This window comes from Vulpes vulpes, chromosome 11 (assembly GCF_048418805.1).
Source record: "Vulpes vulpes isolate BD-2025 chromosome 11, VulVul3, whole genome shotgun sequence".
In the NCBI taxonomy this organism is placed as follows: domain Eukaryota; kingdom Metazoa; phylum Chordata; class Mammalia; order Carnivora; family Canidae; genus Vulpes; species Vulpes vulpes.
The window spans coordinates 82,425,467-82,448,719 of NC_132790.1; the positions used below are offsets into that span (position 1 = coordinate 82,425,467).

General features: G+C 46.8%; 1 protein-coding gene across 3 annotated transcripts in view; it reads left to right on the forward strand.

The window, feature by feature from the left end:
• Positions 1-23,253, forward strand: part of EPHB1 (EPH receptor B1) — a 471,107-nt gene that overhangs the window by 388,455 nt on the left and 59,399 nt on the right. For all 3 annotated transcript variants that reach the window (XM_072726912.1, XM_072726913.1, XM_072726911.1), the window contains 3 exons: positions 1,325-1,433; positions 2,291-2,355; positions 14,621-14,743. In XM_072726912.1, the coding sequence (XP_072583013.1) occupies positions 1,325-1,433; positions 2,291-2,355; positions 14,621-14,743 (297 nt within the window). The remainder of the gene's footprint in view (positions 1-1,324; positions 1,434-2,290; positions 2,356-14,620; positions 14,744-23,253) is intronic.

The following is a 23,253-nucleotide window of genomic DNA, read 5'->3' on the forward strand; positions in this document are numbered from 1 at the left end:
AAAGAGTTGAAGAGTGGTTCTTAGACTTTGAGGAGCATGAGAATCACCTGGAGTACTTGGTAAACATGCAGAGGTTCTTTGCTCAGAGGTTCTGACTCAGTACATCTGAGGAGGGGCCTGGAAATAGTCCTGTTTAATCATTGGGCTTGGGTGATTCTGATGCAGGACATGGGAAACTTCACTTCAAGAGCTATTTATTGCCTTTAGGGTGGCCAAATAGAGGACAGCCAAATAAATTTGAATTTCAGATAAAGCCAACAACATTTTAGTCCAAGTATCTCCCGTGCAATGTTTGGGGGCATACTTATACTAAAAGATTATTCAATGTTTATCTGAGATTCAAATCTAACTGGTCAGCTGTATTTTTATTTACTGTATTTGGCAACCCTTATTGTAATAGAACATATAAAGCTTGACCTCTATATGCCTCAGTCCTGAAGACCAGGTGGAAGAATAACCATAATTATTATTGTGCCAGCTGGGCCAAGTTGTTTCTATGGATTAAGGAAGAGTGTCAGTATTTGGGGTCCCCCTGACAGTACAGACATTATGAAATGTGCCCCACAATAATTTGATTACTTTGTTATTGCCTTTTTTTTTTTTTTTTTTTTTTTTAGCAGAAAAGAGTTTGAGAGTCAGATGGACTAAAGACTTCGCTCTTTGTCCAAGAGCACAGGGCTCACACACACAGAAAAACCAGACTTTGGGCGAGCTCTGGTGTCCTCTGTGACTCAGGGGCTTCCCGTCCTCCTGCGTCACACAGCATGGTCTTAACCTTGGCAGAGGCCTCAATCCTGTTCTTGAGTGGGCCATTTCCCCACTGTTTCTTCATCCCCCGCAGCACCTGGCACAGGGCTGCCCAGCCGCAGAGACTCTGTAACTATCTGCCTGGTGAAATCTGTGCACTCTGCTGGGTTTCAATACCTTTGTGTTTCAGGAGATACTTCCACAGTGGTTTTCAGTCTTCCCTCTTAGATCATCCTTAGCATGACTGACAGTCCTTTGAAAGACCTTCCAAATGAGGGGCTGTAATATGGAGTCACCTCTGCCGTGGGCACAGATGTCATCAGCATTTAATTCTGAGCTTTTCTCTGTCGCTGCTGTTTCATTTTTATTGTTGCTGTCATTTGGCTTTAGTTGTTTTTTTTTATTTGTGATTTGAAGCTCCCTCTTTGTTTTAGTTGGGCTTCTGGCTCTGTAGCATAGAAGCCATACTCCACATATACATATATATTTATTTATAGTGTCTTTGGTGTCATGCATTGAGTCCCAGCAGTATGCAAAGGGCACACAGGAAGGACTCTAATGGCTCTTTCTCACCTAGATGACTACAAGTCCGAGCTACGGGAGCAGCTGCCCCTGATTGCTGGCTCGGCAGCAGCCGGGGTGGTGTTTGTAGTGTCATTGGTGGCCATCTCCATCGTCTGTAGCAGGTAGGCCTTCCACTTCCGTTCCCAGCACTTCCTCTCCCACTGCCCCAGGTCAAAGAAGCTCCTATCTGCTCCTCCCAGGCCACACACAGAGTAGATGGGGCCTAACTGTTCACAGACGTGCTGCCAAGCTCATGGTCATCCCCCCTGTCTCAATCCACGGGCAGCCTAGAATTTGCCAGATTATGTATTTTCTCTGTGCCTAAGATAAAATCCCCCGTAAGAGTTGGGCAAGGCTATGAGTAAACAGCATCCATCTTCCAATTTCATTTTATTCCCCTCACTATCAGAGTGACAGTTCTCAAACTGCATTTGATCCACTGGTTCATCATAGCCTATACCACAGCCCATCCTCTGGTTAGAGAGCCAAGGTCCTCGGCAGAGGGCACAAGCAGGCGGGTAGGAGGGGAGCCTCGGAGGAAGACAGAAACTCCAAGTTCTGCAGAAGGGCAGGCCCTGAGGCCTTGTGAATTTTTAATACTGTTGCTACTGCCTTTGGGGGTTAGCCCGGATTCTGCTGCAGAAAGCAGTGTAGTTGGCTTCTCCAGAGCTGTTCCATGGTGCAGCCAGCATGCTGACAGGTGTCCTCAGTGTCTCTGCCTGCAACCCTGATGGGGACCCACGGCCCTGCCTGGCCTCTGAAAGACCTTGACTTGAAAGCAGACCCGGCTGCCTACAGTGGTGGTCAAGCCAGGAAGCAGGCCAGGAGCTAAATGTTAACGTGAGAGCTGCCCAGTTCCCAGCCCCAGGAGATGCCTGAGTGGGTCCCCATCAGGTCAGGGGAGCTGGGTGGACATCCCTGGAGCAGAGCAGTGAGCTTGCACCCCAGCTGACAGAGCTCCTCTTGCTTGCGTCCACAGGAAACGAGCTTACAGCAAAGAGGCCGTGTACAGCGATAAGCTCCAGCATTACAGCACCGGCCGAGGTGAGTAGAAAGCACACACCTGGTGGAGTAGGTGAGTACTTGGGTGCTCCTTATAGCCAGGCTGGCTGGTCCTGACAACAGAACCCCTTCCAGCCCCCAGTGCCCCAGCAGTGGCTTCTCTCTGCAGGTTCCCATGGGCCACGGGCTGCCTGCCCCTCTGAAGTCTGCCCATTGTGGGCACTCGTTGGGCGCCTGGCGAGTAGATTATCTTCCACATTGATAAGCCCATATAGGACACAGAATGCAGGGAAAAGATTGGGTTTAGCAAGTCAATGAATCCTGAAATCAGACTCAGTGGGAAAAGATGGAGGGTTCTCTATTAACATCTTTTGCCTTATCTTATCCAATTGAGCGGCTGGGGAATGTGTTAACCAAATTCACAGATAAGCCAGAGAACATGAATGTAGGGAATTAAAAAGATAGCAGAGCCCAAGAGGCCAGAGTGTTGGGATATCTCCCAAGTGTTTTCTTTTAAGCAGTACCTTGAAAAGTTTTTCTCACTCATTATCCTACCCATCTCTTTTTTAAAAACCTATATGTAATACTTTTGTGGCTAAAATTTCTCCTCACCAACGTACAATGTAAAGTCCTATGTCAGAATTATTCTTCTATCTGTGTCATTACATGGCAGGATCTGTAAAAAGTCCCCCTAGGTCCGTTGGGCCACCTCACCACTTCCAGAAAGCTTAGATCCTTGGGACATGTTCTCTTTCTAAGTAACTCCTTTTGAATTCCGCTGATGCCCTCAGAAATCTGTGCCAGCACCTTGCGCTATGCTCTGTCGCAGGCTTCTTCTGTAAACCTCTTCTCACCTAAATCCCCCGGTGCAATGCCAGCCCCTTTCTTCCTGTTCACTCAGCAGTAAGCATGAAAAACAGACCTCCTGGACACACACAAACCCTCAGCATGCCTTCAGTGGGTAGTTCCTGGAGTGAAAATGGGCTCAAAGGCAAAATTTCTCTTGGACCCAAATCCTCCTTTCTCCAAGGTTCCCCAAGGCAGGAAAGTGAGGCCAGGACCTTCACCCAGCAGCTCCACCCCAGGTAGCTAGTGTTGTAGCATGGCCAGCGCTGGCTGGGACTGTACCAAGGCCACTCTGTAGAAATGGATTTGCTCTCTGGGGGCTTTCAACCCAAGACCAAGAAACTGCCAAGGCTTTGTAGAGGATGGAGCCCCTGGTGGCTGGCTGCTGTTACAGGCAGTTATTACTGGGAGGAAGGTGGGGGCTCAGTGTGGGCTCAGATGCCCTGACACGCCCTACCAGGGATCTGGGGCAGCCTCCAATCAGCAGCACAAACAGGCTGGGGGATTGGGAGAATGGACCCCTTCTAGGGCTACAGGCAGAGTTCCTGCAACACTGAGTCCCATTTACTTTTCTTGCTTTGCCTGTCCAGGCCCCCCTGGGCCTTCATTTTAACCAGTTGTAACTGGTTTCACAGGGGAAACCTTACTGTGTTCCTTCTCTTTTCCTGTGTCCTGACTCTGTGCCTTTCTGCAAAATCTAGATGTGTTTAACTTATTTTAACCTGTGCATTTGCCCTTCCAGGCAGTGCCTTAACTTCCCCAACTAAAAAATAAAGACTTTGATTTTTCTCTGATTCTCAAGTGAAGATTCCCCCTCCACCGAGCATCTGAATTACCTGAAGGGTTTTCTCCATCCACCTGCTTCCCTGCCTCTGCCTCAGGACTTGGACATTGCCCCTACCCACCCCCTACTTTGGGCTGACACCTGGCCATATGAAGATCCATGGTGAAATCCATTTCAGATGTGGCATCTGGGTGACCTCTTTTGACGAAACATTTGAGATGGCCATGTCAGCTGGAATGCAGAGGATGCAAAATTGTGTTCAAGAGGAGAAATGCCATTTTGGAGACTAGAGATGCCCTAGGGTGAGAATGGGGTGCCCTAAGAAGGAGCTCCCCTTGTCAAATGGCAGGCAAGCTAAGCCTTGTCACTTCTTGGGCAGGGTACAGCAGGCATCAAGAATCCAGTCCAGGTGCAGCTTGGTGTCCTTTGGACCGCTTCACCCTGAGATCTGGCCATCCTCCTGCTCTGGAGGGGTGCCGCTCTGCTGGCCCACCACGTGGCACCCACGTGCACAGAGATATGCTTCCACAACACCCGGGCCCCTTCTGGGGAACTCTGCTATCCCTAAGGCCAACAGAAGGAGGTGTCCATGGTTGTTAGGGTGCACAGAGAAACCAATCCCCAGTCTGCAGTAATGGTGCCCTGCTGCAGCCAGTGTGGACAGCTGAGTCCACGGTGCCATCCATGATAAGCTGCACAGTCGCATCCCTATGCCTCAGACTGGACACTGTGCCACACAGAGTTCACTCCCTTGGCTGCTTTAGAAGGCTGTCTTCTTTTTAATTCAGCTCCCTTTTTATAAGTGCCCTTACCCCTGTCCATAACAGTTCTGGCTCCTCTTTGCAACACAGTTCCCTAAACTCCTGGTCTCATGCACTGAACTGCATTAGTGCTTTTTCTCCCAAGCACATCCATCACTCTGACCAAAGCTCTTACTGTTGGAGAATCACAGTTGAGAGGCTTTTAGAGCTGGGGGAAGGCTCAGCACACTTGTAACAGAAGAGAAAACTGCTGGCTCTGATGGAGGATGTGTCTGGCCCAAGACGGGGAAGGAGTAGGAATATTTAGTTATAGAAAGCCTACTCTGTGCCATGAATTGGGAACTTTCTTCTGGTAGCTCACTTTGACTCATCCAACCCTGACAACCACTTAAGAGGCAGGCATTAATAGGGCAGGAGTCATAGGGCTCCTAGGTGGCAGAGGTAGATGGCACACTATCTAAGTCTGGCTACAGAGTCCATTCTCTCTCTTACCATATTGCAGAGACTCAAGGTGCCAAGTGATCAGGAGCTGGTGAGGATAGGGTAAGGACTAATCCCTGGGGTCCTGGTTGGTGGTTTATCAGTTCTCTAATCCTGGGTCCCACTTTAGAAGGCGGAAAGGTCAGTTATGTCTAATATGAGTGTGTCTACATACACATGGCCAGCAACTGCAGTCTGAGGACTTCCTGCCTGGGAAGTGATGGGAAGCCTACAGCAGCCCCACCTCTCTTCCCCATGGGCAGGGACTAGGGTACCATAGAGAGGCCCGGTGGTCCCTGCACTCCCAGACCGTCCTTTCAAGCTGATACAAAAGCTGAAGGAGAAATAACAGAAATCTTTCCAGATGGAATACCTTCTCTAGCCCATCCAGATATGGAAAAGATGTTTGTTCAGTTTGAGAACAGTGTGCTTGCTGGGGCACTGAGTTATGCCCCCTCCGCTGAGCTTGGAGCACGTGAATAAGCACAGAAAGGGGAGGCTGAATTTGGGTGGGAGAGATTAGAGGAAAGGCAAGTTGGGAAGAGGATCTGCTGGATGTGATGCTGGATGCTTGGATGAAGAGCCTGGAAGCCTGTGGTTCATGTTCAAGGTGGGTGGGACCGTGGTTTTCCCGTGTCCAAGGAGAGGCAGACAGATGGTGTGTTCTCATGATTTCTGTGAGCCAGATCTCAGAAGGTGCTTGCTGGCTGACTAAAAATTGCCTGGACAGGATGATCCAGGTAGGCCAGGGTAGGCTTGGGAATCTATCTTAGAAAAGTTCTAGTCAATTCTGCATTTGGGAAAAGCTACTGGGTATTTATGGGGCTTATGTAACTATACACCTGATGCCTCACTGATTTCTGAGTTGGGTGAAGTAGGGAGGGGTGGGGAGAGAGGAAGAAAAGAGCTTGGTAAGAGGTCAAAGGCTTTCAGAAAGCAACCCTACCACAACCACCTCCGTGTTGCAGGCAACTGCAGATACAATGACACATTTATTCTTAAGCCTCGAGAAAAGCAAAAACAAATAGGACATGTGCCCAAGGACCGGCAAAAGCTCTAATTTCCACCTAGGGCAGGAGGACAGAGCACTGAGATTACAGAACAGGAGTGTGAGCTTGATCCGGGCCAAATGCTTGTAGAGACCAAAGCACGTGGGTACTGGGCATTTACAACTGAATTCAGTGATCATTGGGAACCACAGTGGCTTCTTAAGAAAAAAGAATGAAGAGCTCATCTCATTTACTAGGGTTATATCTTTAGTAATTTCAAGAGGAATTGAAGATATAGTGAATTTTTATTTTGGCAAAAATATTTGATGATCTCTTAGGGAAAGTGGTGTAAAGTAAGTACAGAGCTTGTCTTCATACCCAACGAAAGTAGGTTAGTGACTCTGTCAGCCAAGAAGGAAGTCACTAGCTTTATTCTAGTCCATGTCCGATTCAATCTCTTGTTCATTTGATTGTTTTTTTAAATTCATGAGTCAGGTGCAAGCAAGCCTAGGGATGCTTATCAAGTTCGTAGGTAACAGTTGGAGAGCATAACTAACACCATATAAAACAATCAAAATTCAGAACTATCCAACAGCTTTGAATGCTAATTTGAAATCTGCAACATGAAATGTTAGAGGGATAAATCTAGAATCTAGTGTTTAGGTTAAAACTAAAATAAAGCAACACAGAAAGGAGGAGACCTGACTTGCTATTCGTTTGTGTGAAAATGTGTAGGTATTTAGTTTACCACATGCTTAATATAAGTGATATATAGCAGAGTGAAAAGCCAAGCACTGTTACTGATGCAAAACAAGAGTAAAAATAATGTCCAGTTTTGAGTACTTACTGTGTTAAACACTTTACCTCTATTTACTCATTTAATTCTCATAACTGCCCCATGAGGTAGATTTTGCATGTGAAAAAAAAAAAAAAAAACCAGCCTCAGAGGGGATAGGTAACCTGTCCAGAATCTTGGAATCAATGATTTGCAAAACAAGGATTTAAACTCACATCTGTCTGACTCCGGTTCCTGAATCAGAGGAGATGATACACAGACACGCTGTCCTCTGTGCTAGTAAGAACACACCTCCAGTGATGTCCTTGGTTCTGAGGACCCCATTTCAAGAAGAGCATTATTGACAAACAGCCTGCCTGTGGAAAGTGCCAACTCTTGGTCTCTTACCTTAGGGTCTTGGAAATACCCATTCGGCACTGGAGAAACACAGGCAGGGATCAAGCATGATGCTTTTATGGCAAAGGAAAGGAGATGGTGCTGCCATGTTTCATGAGGTTAAATGGAACCATCTAGTCAAAGGGCAGAGTAGACAGACATTGGATTCAGTATAGAACCCCCCTTCTCCCCCCAACACACCCAAACTGGAGCTGTCCACCACAGAGCCAGACTGCTTTGTGGGGAAGTAAGCTCTCTGTTCTTGGAAGCATTCAAGCTCAGGCTAGAGAGCAACCAGTAAAGGATGTTGTGGAGCGGGCTGCTGCTCCAGGTGGGAGATTGGACTAGATTAGACCCAGAAACACATCTCGCTCTAAGATTCCACACCCAGCTTTCCTGACTCTGGGTGGTAGATGCACTTCAGAGCTGTAAAGGACCAGCAGCCAACCCACTGGAAATCACCTTGGGCACCAGAGTGAAGGTCAGGTGGACCCATTGCCTCTTCTGGAAGTAACAGGAACATTAGTAACTGGTCATGAATACATGAGGGCTTATAACGAAAGGAGAAAAGGCTCCCAGGTACAGAAGGAGGTGGAGTTTTCAGTGGGTGCTTATTAAATGGCGAGTAAATTTAATGAGCAACTCTATGGCTGTTGCCTTTGGGTTCCCAAGGACACTTTGATGGCCCAGAACCAGTGGGCCTTGCCTGGAAAGAGCTGCCTGTGCTAGTCATTGATGCCAGAAGCAGGAGGTGTTAATCTCTTTTTCCTAAAGTACCTTCCTCAGTAGCAAGTAACCTGTGGTCTACTTTCCATCTCTTGGAGACACATATGAGGCAATCACTGTGGTTTTAAAAAGAAACTTTAAAATGTGGTGAAACTGCCAAATACAAGGAGGGAGGGAGATCCTGCTTGGATCCTCTGCTTTTCCACTGAATCATTGCCTTCCTGGGGGTGTCCCTCTTGGATTCTTCCTCAAACCCTTGCTGGGCACCCATGACCTCTGCTCCTTCCTGAAAGAAACTGCCTATCGCCCTGATGTTGGCCTTCAGAATCAGGTGGAGCAGACTATAGTTTCTAGTTTCCATCAAACTTTCCTGGTAGGTTAACTCCGGGAAACTGCCTATCAGGTCAACAACTTCAACCACCACTGATATGCCTCCTAAATCCACAACTGCAGATTTAGATGTCCAGCTCTGTTTCCGTTCTGAGTTTTACAACTGACTTCTAGGCACTTGCATATCTCACCTGTGTATTCAAGGTGTAAAAGCACGTGTGCAAAATTCCCTGACAATGTGGTTTCTTTTTTTTTTAAGATTTTATTTATTTATTCATGATAGATAGATAGAGAGAGAGAGACAGAGAGAGAGAGGCAGAGACACAGGCAGAGGGAGAAGCAGGCTCCATGCAGGGAGCCCGACGCGAGACTCGATCCCGGGACTCCAGGATCATGCCCTGGGCCAAAGGCAGGTGCTAAACTACTGAGCCACCCAGGGATCCCCAGACAATGTGTTTTCTTTCCCAAAGTCCATTACCTGGTTAATTGTACCACTCTATTCCAGAAGTCTTGGCATTGATTTGGATTCTTCTCGTCTTTCTTCAATTCCTTGTCTTTAAATGCTCACCAAGTGCTATCAATCCTCCCTTTGAAATTGCTCTTGCTTCTTCTGTTGTTCTCATTGCAGCGCTCTGGTTGAAAACCCTGCATCTTGCACCTTAATTACTACGGCAACCTCATAGCTGTTTTGTCAGCCTCCAGCCCCTTCCCCACGACATACATGTGAATGCTGCAGCCTGCCAATAAAAGGAACACCTGGCTCTCGGGGCTGATGGATCTCTCTCTTGCTGATGGAACAGTGGCCAGCACTGTATGTCTGATGGCATCAGTCTTAGTGCCTTTGGTTTAGTCGTCAAGGCCCTCCCGTACTAGAACATCAGTGCTCTTCCACCTTGGTCCTGCCTTCCCACTGCCTTGAGGCTGGTCACACTCTTCTCGTTCATACAAGAGTGGGCTTCTCCCTGAGCTTTGCCTTAGATACTCCAGGCTTCTCCCTCTTCAGTGCATGACCGTGGGATGCACTTCCTTCTATGATTCTGACCTAGAACACTGACACCCATAGCCCCCTGCCTTCTCTGGTTTCTGCAGCATTGATAGCTCATTTCCGGGTGTGGGCTCTCGATTCTAGACTCTCCAGCCCTATTCCCCAAGTATTTCAGGTCTTCGTCATCTGAAGAACCTCATGGGCTTTTCTTTTCCTATAGCTCCTGTAGTCACTAGAACAGTGTCCTGTCAACATTGAGACAGATGAGGGGTGATCTATGTACTGAGGCAGAGCTGGGGATGAAGTTCCTCCCAGGGATTGGATCTTATGTGCAGATCCCTGAATTGCTTCCTGCTTGTGGTTAGATATCTGGACCAAATTTAGGTGAGTCACAAAGATGACAAAGTCTGCCTTGGATCCGGAGTGGGACACAAGGAAGCACACTTCCCTCTTCCATGTGTCTCCGTCAGACCTGCTGGGACACAAGATATCAGTGACGGGGAACAACCTAAATCACTACCTCTCTGGAGCCATACTGTGCCATTCTAGGAATCCTCAGCCAGCAGGAGGGCATCAGGCTCTTCCTGGCACCCCCGAAGCTTCCCAGGCTGTCATGCTCTCCATGGACACCCAAGATGTCCGTAGCACTGATTTTGTACTTTCTGCATGCATGAGAGGGTTGAAGAGGAGCACTCAATCTTCTCCTTCAGCTGTTAATCCTCGTAGGTCCACCCCCTAATTCGAACTGGCATTTGCCCAGCCTGCTTCTGCTCAGCCTTGAGATCCTGGCACTTGCAAGCAGGGCTAACTGACTTTTCAGATACTCTCTACACATCTGTCAGCATCCCCAGAATTTGTCCCAGGCACTTTGCTTTTGAGAGCCCCCAGTCTACTGATGTAGGGTCTCTAACAATGGCCAGGAGTTTCTTCTGCTTGCAGGAGTGCTCTGTGCCACTCAAGAAAGCTCTGAATAGTGGCTAAGTCATTTCTCCCCAGACTTCTCTGCCTAAAGCTTTGGTTCATGAGTAAGATTTGGCTAATTTCCTGGGACCGTGGTCTTTTAGAGCTTGAGGCAGTCCAGGCTGCACCCCCTCCCCAGCCATAGCATAAGTGGGTTTGGGGGTCAACGAACAAACATACCTGCAAATGAGTTGTTTATAGAAATGAGTGGATTAGAAGACTATAAAATTGAAGGTTTTTTTCTCTCTCTCAAGACACTAGCAATCAGATGTTTAGATCCGTACATACGACTTTTGTGCCAAAGGTATGGAACCTATGTTAAAAATAAGAAAACAATTGGTAACTGTTAACTATTATAAATATGTAATATTAACAATAATAATAATGTGAAACACCCTACAGAGCATTCTAAAATGCCTTATATTATGAGCTATATTGCATCTGATATTATTATTACTACCACTGATAATATTTCCCCAACACTCATAATCTGAGAACAATTTCTGAGCCCCGTCTCCAAATGTTTGGCTGTGCCTGACTCGGCAGCTGACTTGAATTCCTTGTTCACTGTCTGGTGATTCATTGCACTAAATACCATTTTCCTGATAATTAAAAACTGCTCACTGGCAAGTGGGAGCAGGAACAGGCTGATGCAGGATTTATGCAGAAACACAAAATGAGCCAAAAGACAAATGACCTGTTCCGCCTAGCTGAAGGCATTTTTTCTTTCTCATCATCTTCAGGGACTTGAGAAATCCGAGCGGTAATGCAGGAGGGAGTGTGGAGAGCTGTGTTATTCCGGGATGAGGTAGATGCAGGGGCGCCCTTCTTTGCATGTACTCGGCCAAATCACTTTCCTGATTTTGAGCCCCGGATCCCTGCCCCCAGCCGGAGGAGTTAGGCCGGGACCCTCCTCATCAGGAGAAAAGCACCGATTCTAAGCCGTTTGGTAGACTTTCGATTCCAGTTTCCCTTCCTCGACGTGACGATGGTATCTTCAATTTCAGGGAAAACAAGTCATGATTCCTACTGTTGCACAGAAGCACATTGCATCAGCCCTCCTAGGCTCTTCCGTATGGCCCCCTCTTGCTGCTTGTGAAGGGCTTCACTGACAGTCAGAACCCTGGCCTCAGAACAGCCGTGACATTGCACACGTGCCCCCTCCACCCCCATTCCTTAATTCTACAAGTCAACAAGGTAGCAAGCCTGTCGGTGTAAGTAAGCCACACTCATCATTGAAGTGTGAACTTTCTCCCCCCTTGGTGCACTTGGTCGCCTATTCTTGGCCTGAAAGAACGCCAGCGGCATCAGATGAGCCGACCGTTCCCCTCCGGGAGTAGGTCCTTCCCAGAACCGAGGGGGGCTACTATCTGTAAAGCTCATTAACTCAGAATCCTTTCTCATTCATCCTTATATGTGTCTGTACTTGCAAACCATTCATTACTGCACATTCTAGATTGTTTAATTAGTCTTTGTGGAAGAGTTCCTGTAGGACAGCTTAGCATACATCGTTTAAAAGCCCTTGATCTAAAATAACAAGGTGGTTATTTTTAAAGTAACTAATATAACTCTTAGTGGCTTACATTCCCCCACTGGCCACCCCACTTTGCTTCCTCATCCTACCTCCCCAAACACTTCCTAGAACCATTTACTGATAATCATCATGAGTACGTCAGCGTGTGAGCCCTCCCCGAAAACATCAGGCACCGTGCTGGGTATGTCACTTGCAATATGTTCTGTAATATCATAGTCGCCGTGGGAGGGAGGTGCTAGCTTCCCCACTGGCAGAGGAGAAGCCTGTTCTAAGAGATGGATGTGGCTTTGCTGTGTTATGCCAGGCTAGTAAGAGGCTTTGGGGTTCTGTCCTCGCCTATTGGCCCCAGCATCTGGGTCTCAGCCTCCTCCCCTCTCTGCATGGTACAGAATTCGGGGAACGTTACAGGTTGTTGACACTAACCTGCTGTCTACTTGGCATTTTGAGGGGCTCTATTGTTGCCTCACCTCTTGCCCTCACCCCTTCAGCTCACGCTGGCCAACTTCCACCTGCCACATCCGTGTTTCTTCACCTAAAAGCTCTCTCTGGCCACGGAGGCTCCCTGCTCACCTGTGCAGCTGCCCCACCAGAGGCTGATGGGAACTTGGGTGGTAAGACTGGAGCTCCCTCCACCCAGGGCAGGCCAGCTCTGAAGCATGTGGGCACACACACCAACTCCCAGAGCTTTCCCTGGGGGACTTAAGCCTGCTTCGGCTACTCACAGTGGGAAGTGGCTTGAGAGCACACTTTTTCTAGGCAGACTTTTTTGCCCAGTCTCACTTCCCCACTCACCTGCAGGTACTGCTCGGGGCCATCTTTCAGATAAGCCACTTGGCTCTCAGCACCTTGTCCCAAGGGTCGCTTTTGGTGGAGCCCAAAGTATGGCTGCCTGGAGCTGCTGACGTGGTTTCGTTAGACACTTCAGTCTGGTTTCAAACGTTCTTGCTCTTCACTTGTTCTTCATACCAAGTGAAAAAGAGATGACCTCCATCCCTACTATCCTTTTAATCCACTGTTCGCAAAGTGAAACACCTCTCTCTCTCTGTCTCTGTCTCTTCCTCTCTCTTCCCTCCCTGCCACATTCTGCAGGGATTAGAACATTCTTCATACAAGTGAGGATCTCTCTGTTTGCTTGGTCCAAATCTCAGCCAGCTGATTCCAAAGTCCGTGTTGTCATCCCCAAGTTTCCACGGAGCATTCCAGCATGCTGCTGACCATCCTCAAGCAAGCAGGCTAGCATGCTAAGAGTGGGTTTTCTTGACTGAGAATGAACTATCTTTCAGAAAGAATAGTTCTTCAGGGCATGGGACCTGGCTCTCTCTCTGACTTAAAAAAAAATCCACTTCACTTCTTTCTGTATCTTCCTTCTCCCTCTGGATTTTATTCTAGTACTTTTAATCCTTGCCTGAATTATGACCAAAGCAACATGAATTTGGTGGGGCGGAGGGGGGGGGGCAGCTGTAGGGTCCTCAGAGTTTGGGGGGATGAAAACTGTCAGAACTAGACCCTGCTTATAGACAGGGCTGGGAGTCAGCAAGATGAGGCGCAGTGGGGGTGAGCGGGGGTGGTGCTCGGGGAACCTGGAAGACTGCCTCAGACTTGGGTCCCAGTCATGGGTGCTCGGCACATGGGCCTCTCCAGACCTGCCTGTCCTGCTGACCTGACTCTTTCACCGACCAGACAGGAGCAGCAGGCAGGGAGAATGCCTCCTCTTCACAAGGATGCCATGCTACACCGTGTGGTTTCCTTTGCAAAGTCCTCTCCTGCCCACCACACCACCACCGAGGAAACAGTGTCTATACTTTGCCTAATGACACATCAGACACTCTGAAAATTACATCGTCAGTGAATCCATTTGCTTCTTGGGCTCCATTTCCTTTTTTGTGTCCTCTCTCCTCCACTTTTTTGAATATATTTTTTCTGCAGTGACAATTCTCTTGTTTTGTCCCCATGCACACCTATTTATCTTGCCACTGTAAACATCAGTGACAAAGTCTATATTCCTTTTTGTATTTCTCATTCACCATTTCATTCGTTTTTCATACTTCAATGTGTCTGAAGGCATGGGCGTTCATTACCATTTTTCTTTCATTCCACCTCATTTTTTTTCTCTAGACTTTGCTCTTTTCTCCATGAGTATTTTCTAAGCTTTTCCCTTCATGTTTTCTCTTCTGGTAATTCTGTCTTGACACTTCTAACTTGAGATTTTTCTAATAGCAATTTCTCCTTCTCCTTCTTCTTTTTCTTCTTCTTCTTCTTCTTTTTTTTTTTAATCCATCCTCATCCCTCTTGCAGCCTTGGCCACAGCCGTCAGTTATAACCTTAATGGTGGCCTCCACTCAGAAAAGTTGTCAAGTTGATAAATATTGATATCTACCCTACCATTTTACCACCGCTTTTCTGCTAATGCATTTGGTTGGCATCAATCAGTTTCTTTGCCTTCTGTGAGCGCTCAGTGTGGGAACTGGTCCCGATCTGTCACTTATAAGTAATCTGCTCCACATTTCATCAAGAGCTCAAAAGGAGAAGAAAATATGGAGGAGAAGTAGAGGACAGAGAGCCAAGCTAGTGTGGCCCAGAGGGAAGGGAGCTAGGAAGACCCAACAAGGCACAGAGAGGCAGTCTGGTGTGCAGGGGGGACCCGCCCGGCCATACCCTTACTGCTGGGGACAGCAGCCAGGACTTACTGACCGCACCGTGTCCTCATTGGGATGTTAACCCTGCTTATCTCCTCTAATAAGGCTCCCCAGGGATGAAGATCTACATTGACCCCTTCACTTATGAGGACCCCAACGAAGCTGTCCGGGAGTTTGCCAAGGAGATTGATGTATCTTTTGTGAAAATCGAAGAGGTCATCGGAGCAGGTATGGCTCTCCCCTCCCCTCGTTTCTGTTCTCTTGGTGTCCAAACTTCTTACCACCATTCTAGGTGCTCTCTTTCAGCATAAAAAGTCATCCCATTGGGAAAAGAGCTTTTAACATCTTTCTCCCCAGAATATGAGTCTGAATCATCTACAATGTATGTCTAGGATCTTTTGGGGACCTTGATCATGGTGACCAAGCATGACTGGTGTTGCAGAGAAGTCAGCAGTAGTTTCACAAGATTCAGGCATAGCTCTGGAAATGGACTACCAAATGTGGGTAGAAAGAGAGATACACGGTGCATAACTGAGAAGACTTTGAAAGAAACAAATTTTTAGAAAACTTAGTGTCTCACTCACTGATAATATCTCCATGGCTCTGGATCAAGATTTCTTCCCAAACTTTCAGTTCTCCTTTTCCTACTTGCACGTATTTAGAGACAGATCACGATCAATTGAAGAAGGACCACTGTTTCCAGAAGAAAACCAACCCATAATGTATTTCCTATAAAAAGAACTATGATATGGACAGTAACCCAAGACAGATTTCACTTCTGAGAAACATGTGTGCTTTCATCCATCTTACTGCATTGGAATAGAAACCCAGCCCAGCAGAGAGCTAACTACCTGACATGCTCTCAGGAGATCCTACCTAAAGACTGACCTAGAATTTTCATCTTTCCTTAATGGATCAGTAGTTGAGTCAATTTGGCAATGGACCCAGCCTTATTAATGTCAATGAGTAAGATATCCCAAAATATCATCACTTCATAAGTAGTCTCTTTATGTCTCCTCTGCTACCTACCTGTTTTGAATCTTCTTAAAATTGTGTTTGGTTTGTGTCCTCTTTCCTACTTTTATTGTCTTCTATGACATTCTTTGTCTTTTCTCCTCCTTCAATTCTTATCAACCATTGTTCAAGCTTTCCTCATTCATATGATGTCGTCTTCGTTTTAGTTCCTGCGTTCAGAAGTGCTTTATTCATATCAATATTTGGAGATCCATGGAGTTGCCTCTTCCAGTAACATTTTAACACGATAAAATATGCTTAGTCAAAGTCTTATAGACAGCCACTTCGTATATTATCTTTAGGGGGAAAGCCACTATCCTTCCATTCACTGCGTCTCTTAATGCACTAAGGGGTCAAAAAGCCATCTGTGAAATTGGAAGTCACATTTGAAAGCTTGCCCCATTAGGGCCACCATTTTCATGCTCTGGTTTCTCTCTTAAAGAGTTCCGCCTTCATAGCATCTCTGTGGTGGCTGCTAGGACTGTCCCTGTCAGGACACACCTCTCCCCGCTCCCCACCCCCAGAGGAGTTCCAGCCGGGTGGCCATAATCTGATCCACATGAATCTATACATATTTCCCATTGACTTTCATTAAATATGTTACTGAACCACGACTTTCACTTCTGTGCAGATAATTTTCTCTTCCTCCTTAGATGCTGACATATTTAAGGATCATGCCTTGGAAGGCTGGATACCAGATAAATTGGATTACTCATAGGGGCTCAGATTTCTCCAGTGAACTTGAAAGAGTGTTGGGGAGGCATGCTTCCAGTCCTGCACCCTGTTTCCCCACATTATTAATTGTTGTTATGTCATGTGGTAATGGTGCTAGTGATTTTAATGTTGTTATTTATGTCATGTGCTTAGAGCGATGTGTTCTGGACTGCATTTCACCCCAGAGAGTGCACACCAGCCCCCTCCCGCCTTTGTCAGGAGAAGAGTAAAGAGCCTTCTCACTTTATGACCCTGCCGGGGAGTGACAATTTGGGGTGAGCTCACCAACTGCTAGATGCCTATAAAGGGACATTCAATGGCCCTGCTCCATCCTTCACTTTCCATTTTTGTGTAGCTTTGTTGCTGCCGCTGTGTTTGTGCATCTTGCTCAGAGAAGGTCAGTCCTGTCCATGGCTCACCCAGTAGTAGGGAGCGATCGATACATTTAGCAGTTTATAAGATGGCCAGTAGCACAGGGTAAAGACTGTGCCTGGTCGCTGCTGACCACCCTCTACCAGACACTCATCTCCTTATGATCCAGAAATTCTGGGGCTAATCCCTGTGGATATTAATTCACTATGTGTAACGCGATGCAGTTTTTAACAGAAGACACTCCTAGCTGGAATCAATTCCCACTCTCCAGTTCTTTCTCTCTCCTCTCTCTCTCTACTCCTGCTTCTTCCACACCCCACCTCGCTGAGACTGGCTTCACTTTGTGCTAAAAGAGAGCTGGTGTGAAGGTCAAGTTAAAAAGAAAAGAATTTTGTAAGTTAATATTTATACAGTGTTATTGGCAATACTGCTCTTAGCCTCCTGGCCAATTGGGATCAGGGGGCAAACACTGGGTTGCAGATGGTAATGACAAAGGAAAAGAAGACTCAGAGCCATTCGTCCTTCCCCTGCTTGTGTAACCTTCCTCCCCACAACCGCACCCCCCCGCCCCACAAGCCCTTATTGAATACTTCCTACATGCTGGATGTGGGGTTCTGGAGATGACAAAACAACAATCCTCTCCCCTCCCCAGAGGTCTGGCAATCTTACTGGGAAATAGGCCGGTAGTGTGTTCACTGTTTCACGCCATCCATGACATGGGCGTGTACACAATGTTGGGCCAACGCAGAGCTATGTTGGGTTCCTTGTTCTGGAAATGGGTGTGGACATCAGGAAGGCTTCCACAGAGAAGATAACCTTTGGCCTGAGCTTTCAAGGATGAAAACTAGGAAAAAGAACAAGCTTTTGTGAAACTCATTAGGGAATGAGACAATGACAGAAGAGGAAAATTACATGATTTAAGGAGAGAAATGAATATGACCTTCTAGCAGCAGGATGCTGGAGCCAGCTGGCACTGCCTCGCAAGGGCCCATGGTGTACAGTTCTTTCTGGCCTGGTGTTTTGTGATACGTGTTGGTAGGGCGACCCCAGCCCCAGTTAGGAGTATTTACACAGTGGGAATTGGCAAATATTACAGATGGAAGGTATTTGTTTCTTTGCTTTCTATAGAGCTGATAGTAGAACACTTTCTAGTACATCCTAACCTTCTAGGCTGTGCAAGATTATTTCAAGAGGATGCAGAGGAACCTGCCTATGCCTGCTGAGTGTGGAACGCAAGGAGTGGGTTGTGATCATTGCAAAAGGGATTGAGTTTAGAGTTCAAACATTGATCCTGTCCCTGAGACTGTGGTGGATGCTGGGAAATGCATGATGCCTAACAACCCCAGCCCTATAGGAGTTATCATTTAACAAACACACAGTGCCATTCCACAAGAGGGTGGTGGGCCATTGACAGCTAAGACAAGGGACCCAGGGGACAGATAGTCCTGGAGATGGGGGAAGAGGCTTGAGGGCAGGAGAGAATCCAGGGGAAAAAGACCTTAGGGGCCCCCGAGGATATGGAGGCTGACACTCCATTGGCACATCCTGAGAACAGGGAGAGAAGGCTGACAAGGGGGTGTTTCCTGAGGGTAAGTAGCAAGTGTGGAGTCTGGGGAATTAGGCTGAGACCTGGAGTTCCAGGAGCTTGGGTATGGATTTTATCCTATAGAGGGAGGATGGTGAGTCTTAGGTACGGTATGTGCCTGAGCAGGCTAGGTGATAAGAATGAGGCTCTGGGGACATGAATCTGATAGACGCTATATCTGGATTCGACTGGAAGGAGGTGATGAGAAAGGGTGAGTGAATCTTCGGAAGCATGGAGACCAGTTATGGGGTTTTGCTTGGAAGTGTGGGGAATGTTTGAAATGGCCGCCGCTGGAATGGAGGTGGTAGGAGGTGCTCAAGTATCTAAACAGATCTAAACCCGAATGTATCCAAACATGGTGAATGGAGCTGATGGCGGGGGAGATGCTACATGGAGGTTGTGGCCTCCAGTTAAACACTTGGGTGGGGGGGTAGCGGTCATGCATGTGAGTGAAGGCCAGTAGAGTCAAGTCTAGGTACTGAAGCTGATAAATTGCAACAACTGCCCAGGTCTTCTCAAGTTGTTGGAGATGTTGGACAAAGTAACCATGACCTGGATATGATAGCATCCAAGAAGACTGAGCGATGATGAACTCATTAACTATCATGCAATTAGCTGCCTGTCTTTCATCATCACCCTCAAAGTTCCATGACGGCCATGCAACCTCAGGGTTTTTGTTAGTCTCGCACCTGGCCTGGTATTGCACTCAGATGTTCCATCAAATGTTTGTTGCATATGGTTGAATGAGAGTGGGTCCTTGGGAGGAGAGTAGAGCAGGGAGGAAAATTTGGGGAACTGGAAGAGCTTAGGAGAATGGAGAAAACCCAGAGGGAGGTGAAGGGTCCTGAGTCACTTGGCACTCCAGAAGTGGCCCAGTGGGATGATGTCCAGCCTTTCACCCTTGCTGCAGATAATAGATATCACTGGTCTCTTCAGAGAGGGCCACAGGCCTCTAGTGTCTTTAGAAAATATCAGATCTTTGTAACCATGAATTTTACTCATAGGAGCCATCTCACAGGCCATCTCCAATGCACTGGTTAATTCTGATCAGTTTGATCCATAGATTCACCCAGAGCGTAAAGCAGGGTGCCATCTATAATTGGGCTCTATGGCATGAATGGCAGTCTGGGCTGTGCAGTGTGTAACCTGTGTAGCATCCCTGATCATGACTGTCAAGTACCTGAAAATGTAGGTAGAGGTGACACTAGAGGGTGGCGTCTGGAGGAAGATATGGCAATTGCATTTTATTAATAAATCTCCTCCTCTGACTCTAGCAGCTGCCAATTCAGCATTTCCACAGATCACTTTTTTGTGAGAGAGGGGCAGGTTTAAGGGGAGAGGGCTGCATGAAGAGAGCTGTGGAGGGGAATCTGTGATGTGCACAGATTGGGAATGGGACCAGAAGGCCCACTGGTTCCGTCTTCGAAGAAGATGGGTTTCTCGGGGGGTGCTTTGGTAGAAAGGCCACCTGCCAGCCTGACTCTCCTGGGCTTGTTCGAAGTGAGGGTAGGCAGCATGAGGATGGCCTCAATATTGGATAAGAGTCACAACAGAAGGGTTTCCAGAAAAGGAAATCAGATAGATGTCTTAAGTAATTATAATTAAGGTAACTGGCATATATTGAACACTCACTATGGACATACAAGCATTGTCTCACTTTGCTCCCTTAATGTGAGGTAGGGTGTGTGTGTGTGTTTGTGTGTGTGTGTGTGTTTAACCTGGTGAGGAAATCAACACTCAGAGGATAGCTTGCCAAAATTGTGCTGCCAGCTGAGTGAAAAATAAAGCAAGAATTGAAACCCATACACAAGTGATCTAGGTCTGAGGAACATAACCCCCACCTACCTACCATTATTGGATACCTACCAATATTCAGTTACTATTCTGGAAAAGAGCTGTTGAGTACACAGGGACATTACTTCTGATGGTAAACTCAGGGAGTTTGGAATATGCACACCTCCTTGCTGGCAATGATGATACTATCCTGGAATTCATCATGCCCATGGGGTAGGCACCTCACATTCCCTGGGGAAAGCAAGTTCTTCCATCCTCCAGTCCTCCTCCTCTAGTATGACCAGTTACCGACCTTAAGAAGGATAACGATGAGGATCAAGATATTTAGCACGTTCAGCTATATGTGCTTGCTTACATTATGCAACTAATGTCATCTATTGGTGGGCAGTTGTCAAATGACCACAAACAGCTATAAGAAAAGAGAAAATCAGTTCGCTCTCACCATATTAAGTATCGTGGACATCATGGCTGTCGAGCAGGTTCCATCTCATCTGCTAATGCCAGTAGCCTGGTAATGGGGACCTGGGGAGCTCTGCTGAAAAGGAGGAATAGGAATATTGTGATCGATAAGGAATGTCTGTCCTGGGTGCAGGGTTAGGAGGTAGCTGACTGCCTGCCATGGTTTTACTATCCCTGGTTTAGCCATAACCTACTTACCTTGCATGGGCTAGTGTGATAAAACAGGCTGGAAATCTCACTTTTAAAACCTAGTTTAAATTTATTCTTTAAAAGTTCCTTTTCTGGTGGAAGCTTGAATTAGTAACTAGAAGCTCTGCTTTCCTTTTTTTCCCCCAAGGCAGTTTGTGACTTCAAAATGCTGCTAAAAAAAAAAAAGAGTCCAATTGTGTGTAGATTTGCACTGCACATAGCCAACAGCCACCGCTTGAAATACCTGCTGGCAGGTTGGATGTTTCATTTTCAAAAATTGAAAATTCTTTCCTTCTGATTTTATATATAATAGTTGAGGCATTTAATGCTGCTGAACCACTTTTTCTCTCTTCCTCATTTTGTCAAGGAAAGTAGGAAAGAGGATCTGGCAAGGAGCTGAAAACTTGTAGGGAATTATATCAGTAGCTGTCTGGAGGACAGTTGTGGGAACTGGCTAAATTACCCTCAGCTGACAGCCTGGAGCGCCAAGGTTCTCAAACTTGAGCCAGGCATCAGAATCATCTTGGAGGCATATTAAAACTCCTGTCACCGGGCTGAGCTTCTGAACCAGAAGGTCTAGGTAGAGCTACAGAATCTGCATTTTCTAACAAGTTCCCAGGTGATTCTGATGCTGTTGGGCAGAAACCACACCTTGAGAACCAGTGCTGAGAGCCCCTGGCCCCCAGACTGGCCTGAAGCTGGAGCGAGGTCTTACCCAAAGGGAGATTTGGCGGTAGAAGAGGTTCTAAGGTCATCTGCAAAGATGCCTGCCAATCAAAGTCCAGCTAGAAGAAAAAATTAGGCTGGCTACAATTACTGTCAGATCTGCGTAGAAAGAATCAACCATAACCACTACCCAGTCATTTCCTATAAGCATCTATTTTAAATATGATGTTAATGCTTGATTTGTTGAGAATATTTTTAGGTATTACGAATTTTTATCAAAAACTGAAAAATGTATGGCCGTGGTTTGGAACTCATGTAGAAGCAAGCTCTTTAGAGCTCAGATCATGGCAAATCAAAGCATCACAGACAGCAAGTTCTGGCCCTAATTACAGGAAAGGTGTCAAGAAGCAAAAATAGTTTCTTGAGAATGATATATGAACCTGAAGTCAAAGATCAAGGAGACAGAGTCTCTCAGATGGTAAGCCACACCAACCCTTGGTTTTCCGTTACTAATAATGGCAGTAGGCCTTGACTTCCACTCCCTATGAGGGTATGGTGGTGCTAGAGGGCCAGAGCCCTCACACTTTAGTGCCCTAGGCTTATCTGGGGATGCCTTCCACACCCAGATACCTGGCAGCAGGCCTTCCCCACTACCCCTCTGTCTTGGGCCCCCTCAGTTTTCAGATACCTGCTCTTCCACCTTTTTCTCTTCCAGAGCCCATACCCACGCACCACCACACTCATGCCCCTATCCCTGACTTGTCTTAAATTGCTGCCCACATGTGTCATCACAGTTTGTAGTTGCACTACAAAAAGCACAAAGCACTTTCTCAGAGACTTGACACCCTGTGAGGAAGCCCCCATGGTTGGTCCTTTCTTTTTATTGTGTAAAGCTGAGGAAGCTGAGCCTGGAGACATGCCCCTCAAGTCGAATGGCCAGGCTGGCATAGATAGGAGCTGCTTCCTCCACTCCCTGCCAGAGTTCCTCCCCTAGCACTGGGGCCACTTAATGAGAGGGTGGAGCACAGCCTCTGAGTGAGAACTGTGGACTAAGTGGCTTCCTTTGCAAGTGGGTACTTTGAAAACCTCTGGGCTTGGAGAATATGAAGCCATTTCTTTGCCAGACAGGAAAGGAGCTATTTTTACAGAATCAGTATGAAGCCACTGCTTCCCATGACTGCAGAGCAAATTCCTGGGAGCAGTCACGCCACTCCCACCATAGTGGGACTACAAAGTGACTGAGTACAAAGCCCATTACAAGCTACCCAAGAACAGCACATCTTTTTAAAGTCTATATTTTTTTAGAGTGGTTTTAGGTTTGCAGTAAAATCAAGTGGAAGGTACACAGATTTCCCATATACTCCTCGCTCTACACATGCACAGTGTCACCCACTATCAGCATCCCCCACCAGAGTGGTACCTTGGTAGATAAACCTACACTGACACATCATTATCACCCGAGGTCCATGCTTTACATGAGGGTTCACTCTTGGGGTTGTATACTGTATGGCCCTGGACAAATGTATGATGACACATATCACTATGACAGTTTCAGACAGAGTGGTTTCACTACCCTGAAAATCTTCTCAGGAGAGCACATTTTTATTTCATAATTTTCAAGACCTATGTGATGCAACCGGCGCAGAGGATACAATTTAAAGCTCAAGTAGTAGAAGCACTACACTCGGATACCAGTCAGCCACAAAGATTAGACAATGAACTAACATTTGTCAGTTAAGAAAGTAGTTTGAGCCACACTGTTCTGTGTAGATAGAGCTTGCCAAAGCCACACCTTCACTGGTTTCTTCCTTTTCTTGTTCTTTCTTTTCATTCATGTCTATGAAGCCCACACTCTGTGGCAGGCCCTGTGCTGTGAGAGGCAGCCTGTACACAGGCGCTGCTTTCCAAGGGATTCAAAGTGGCAGTGATAAAGTCCAGGTATTCT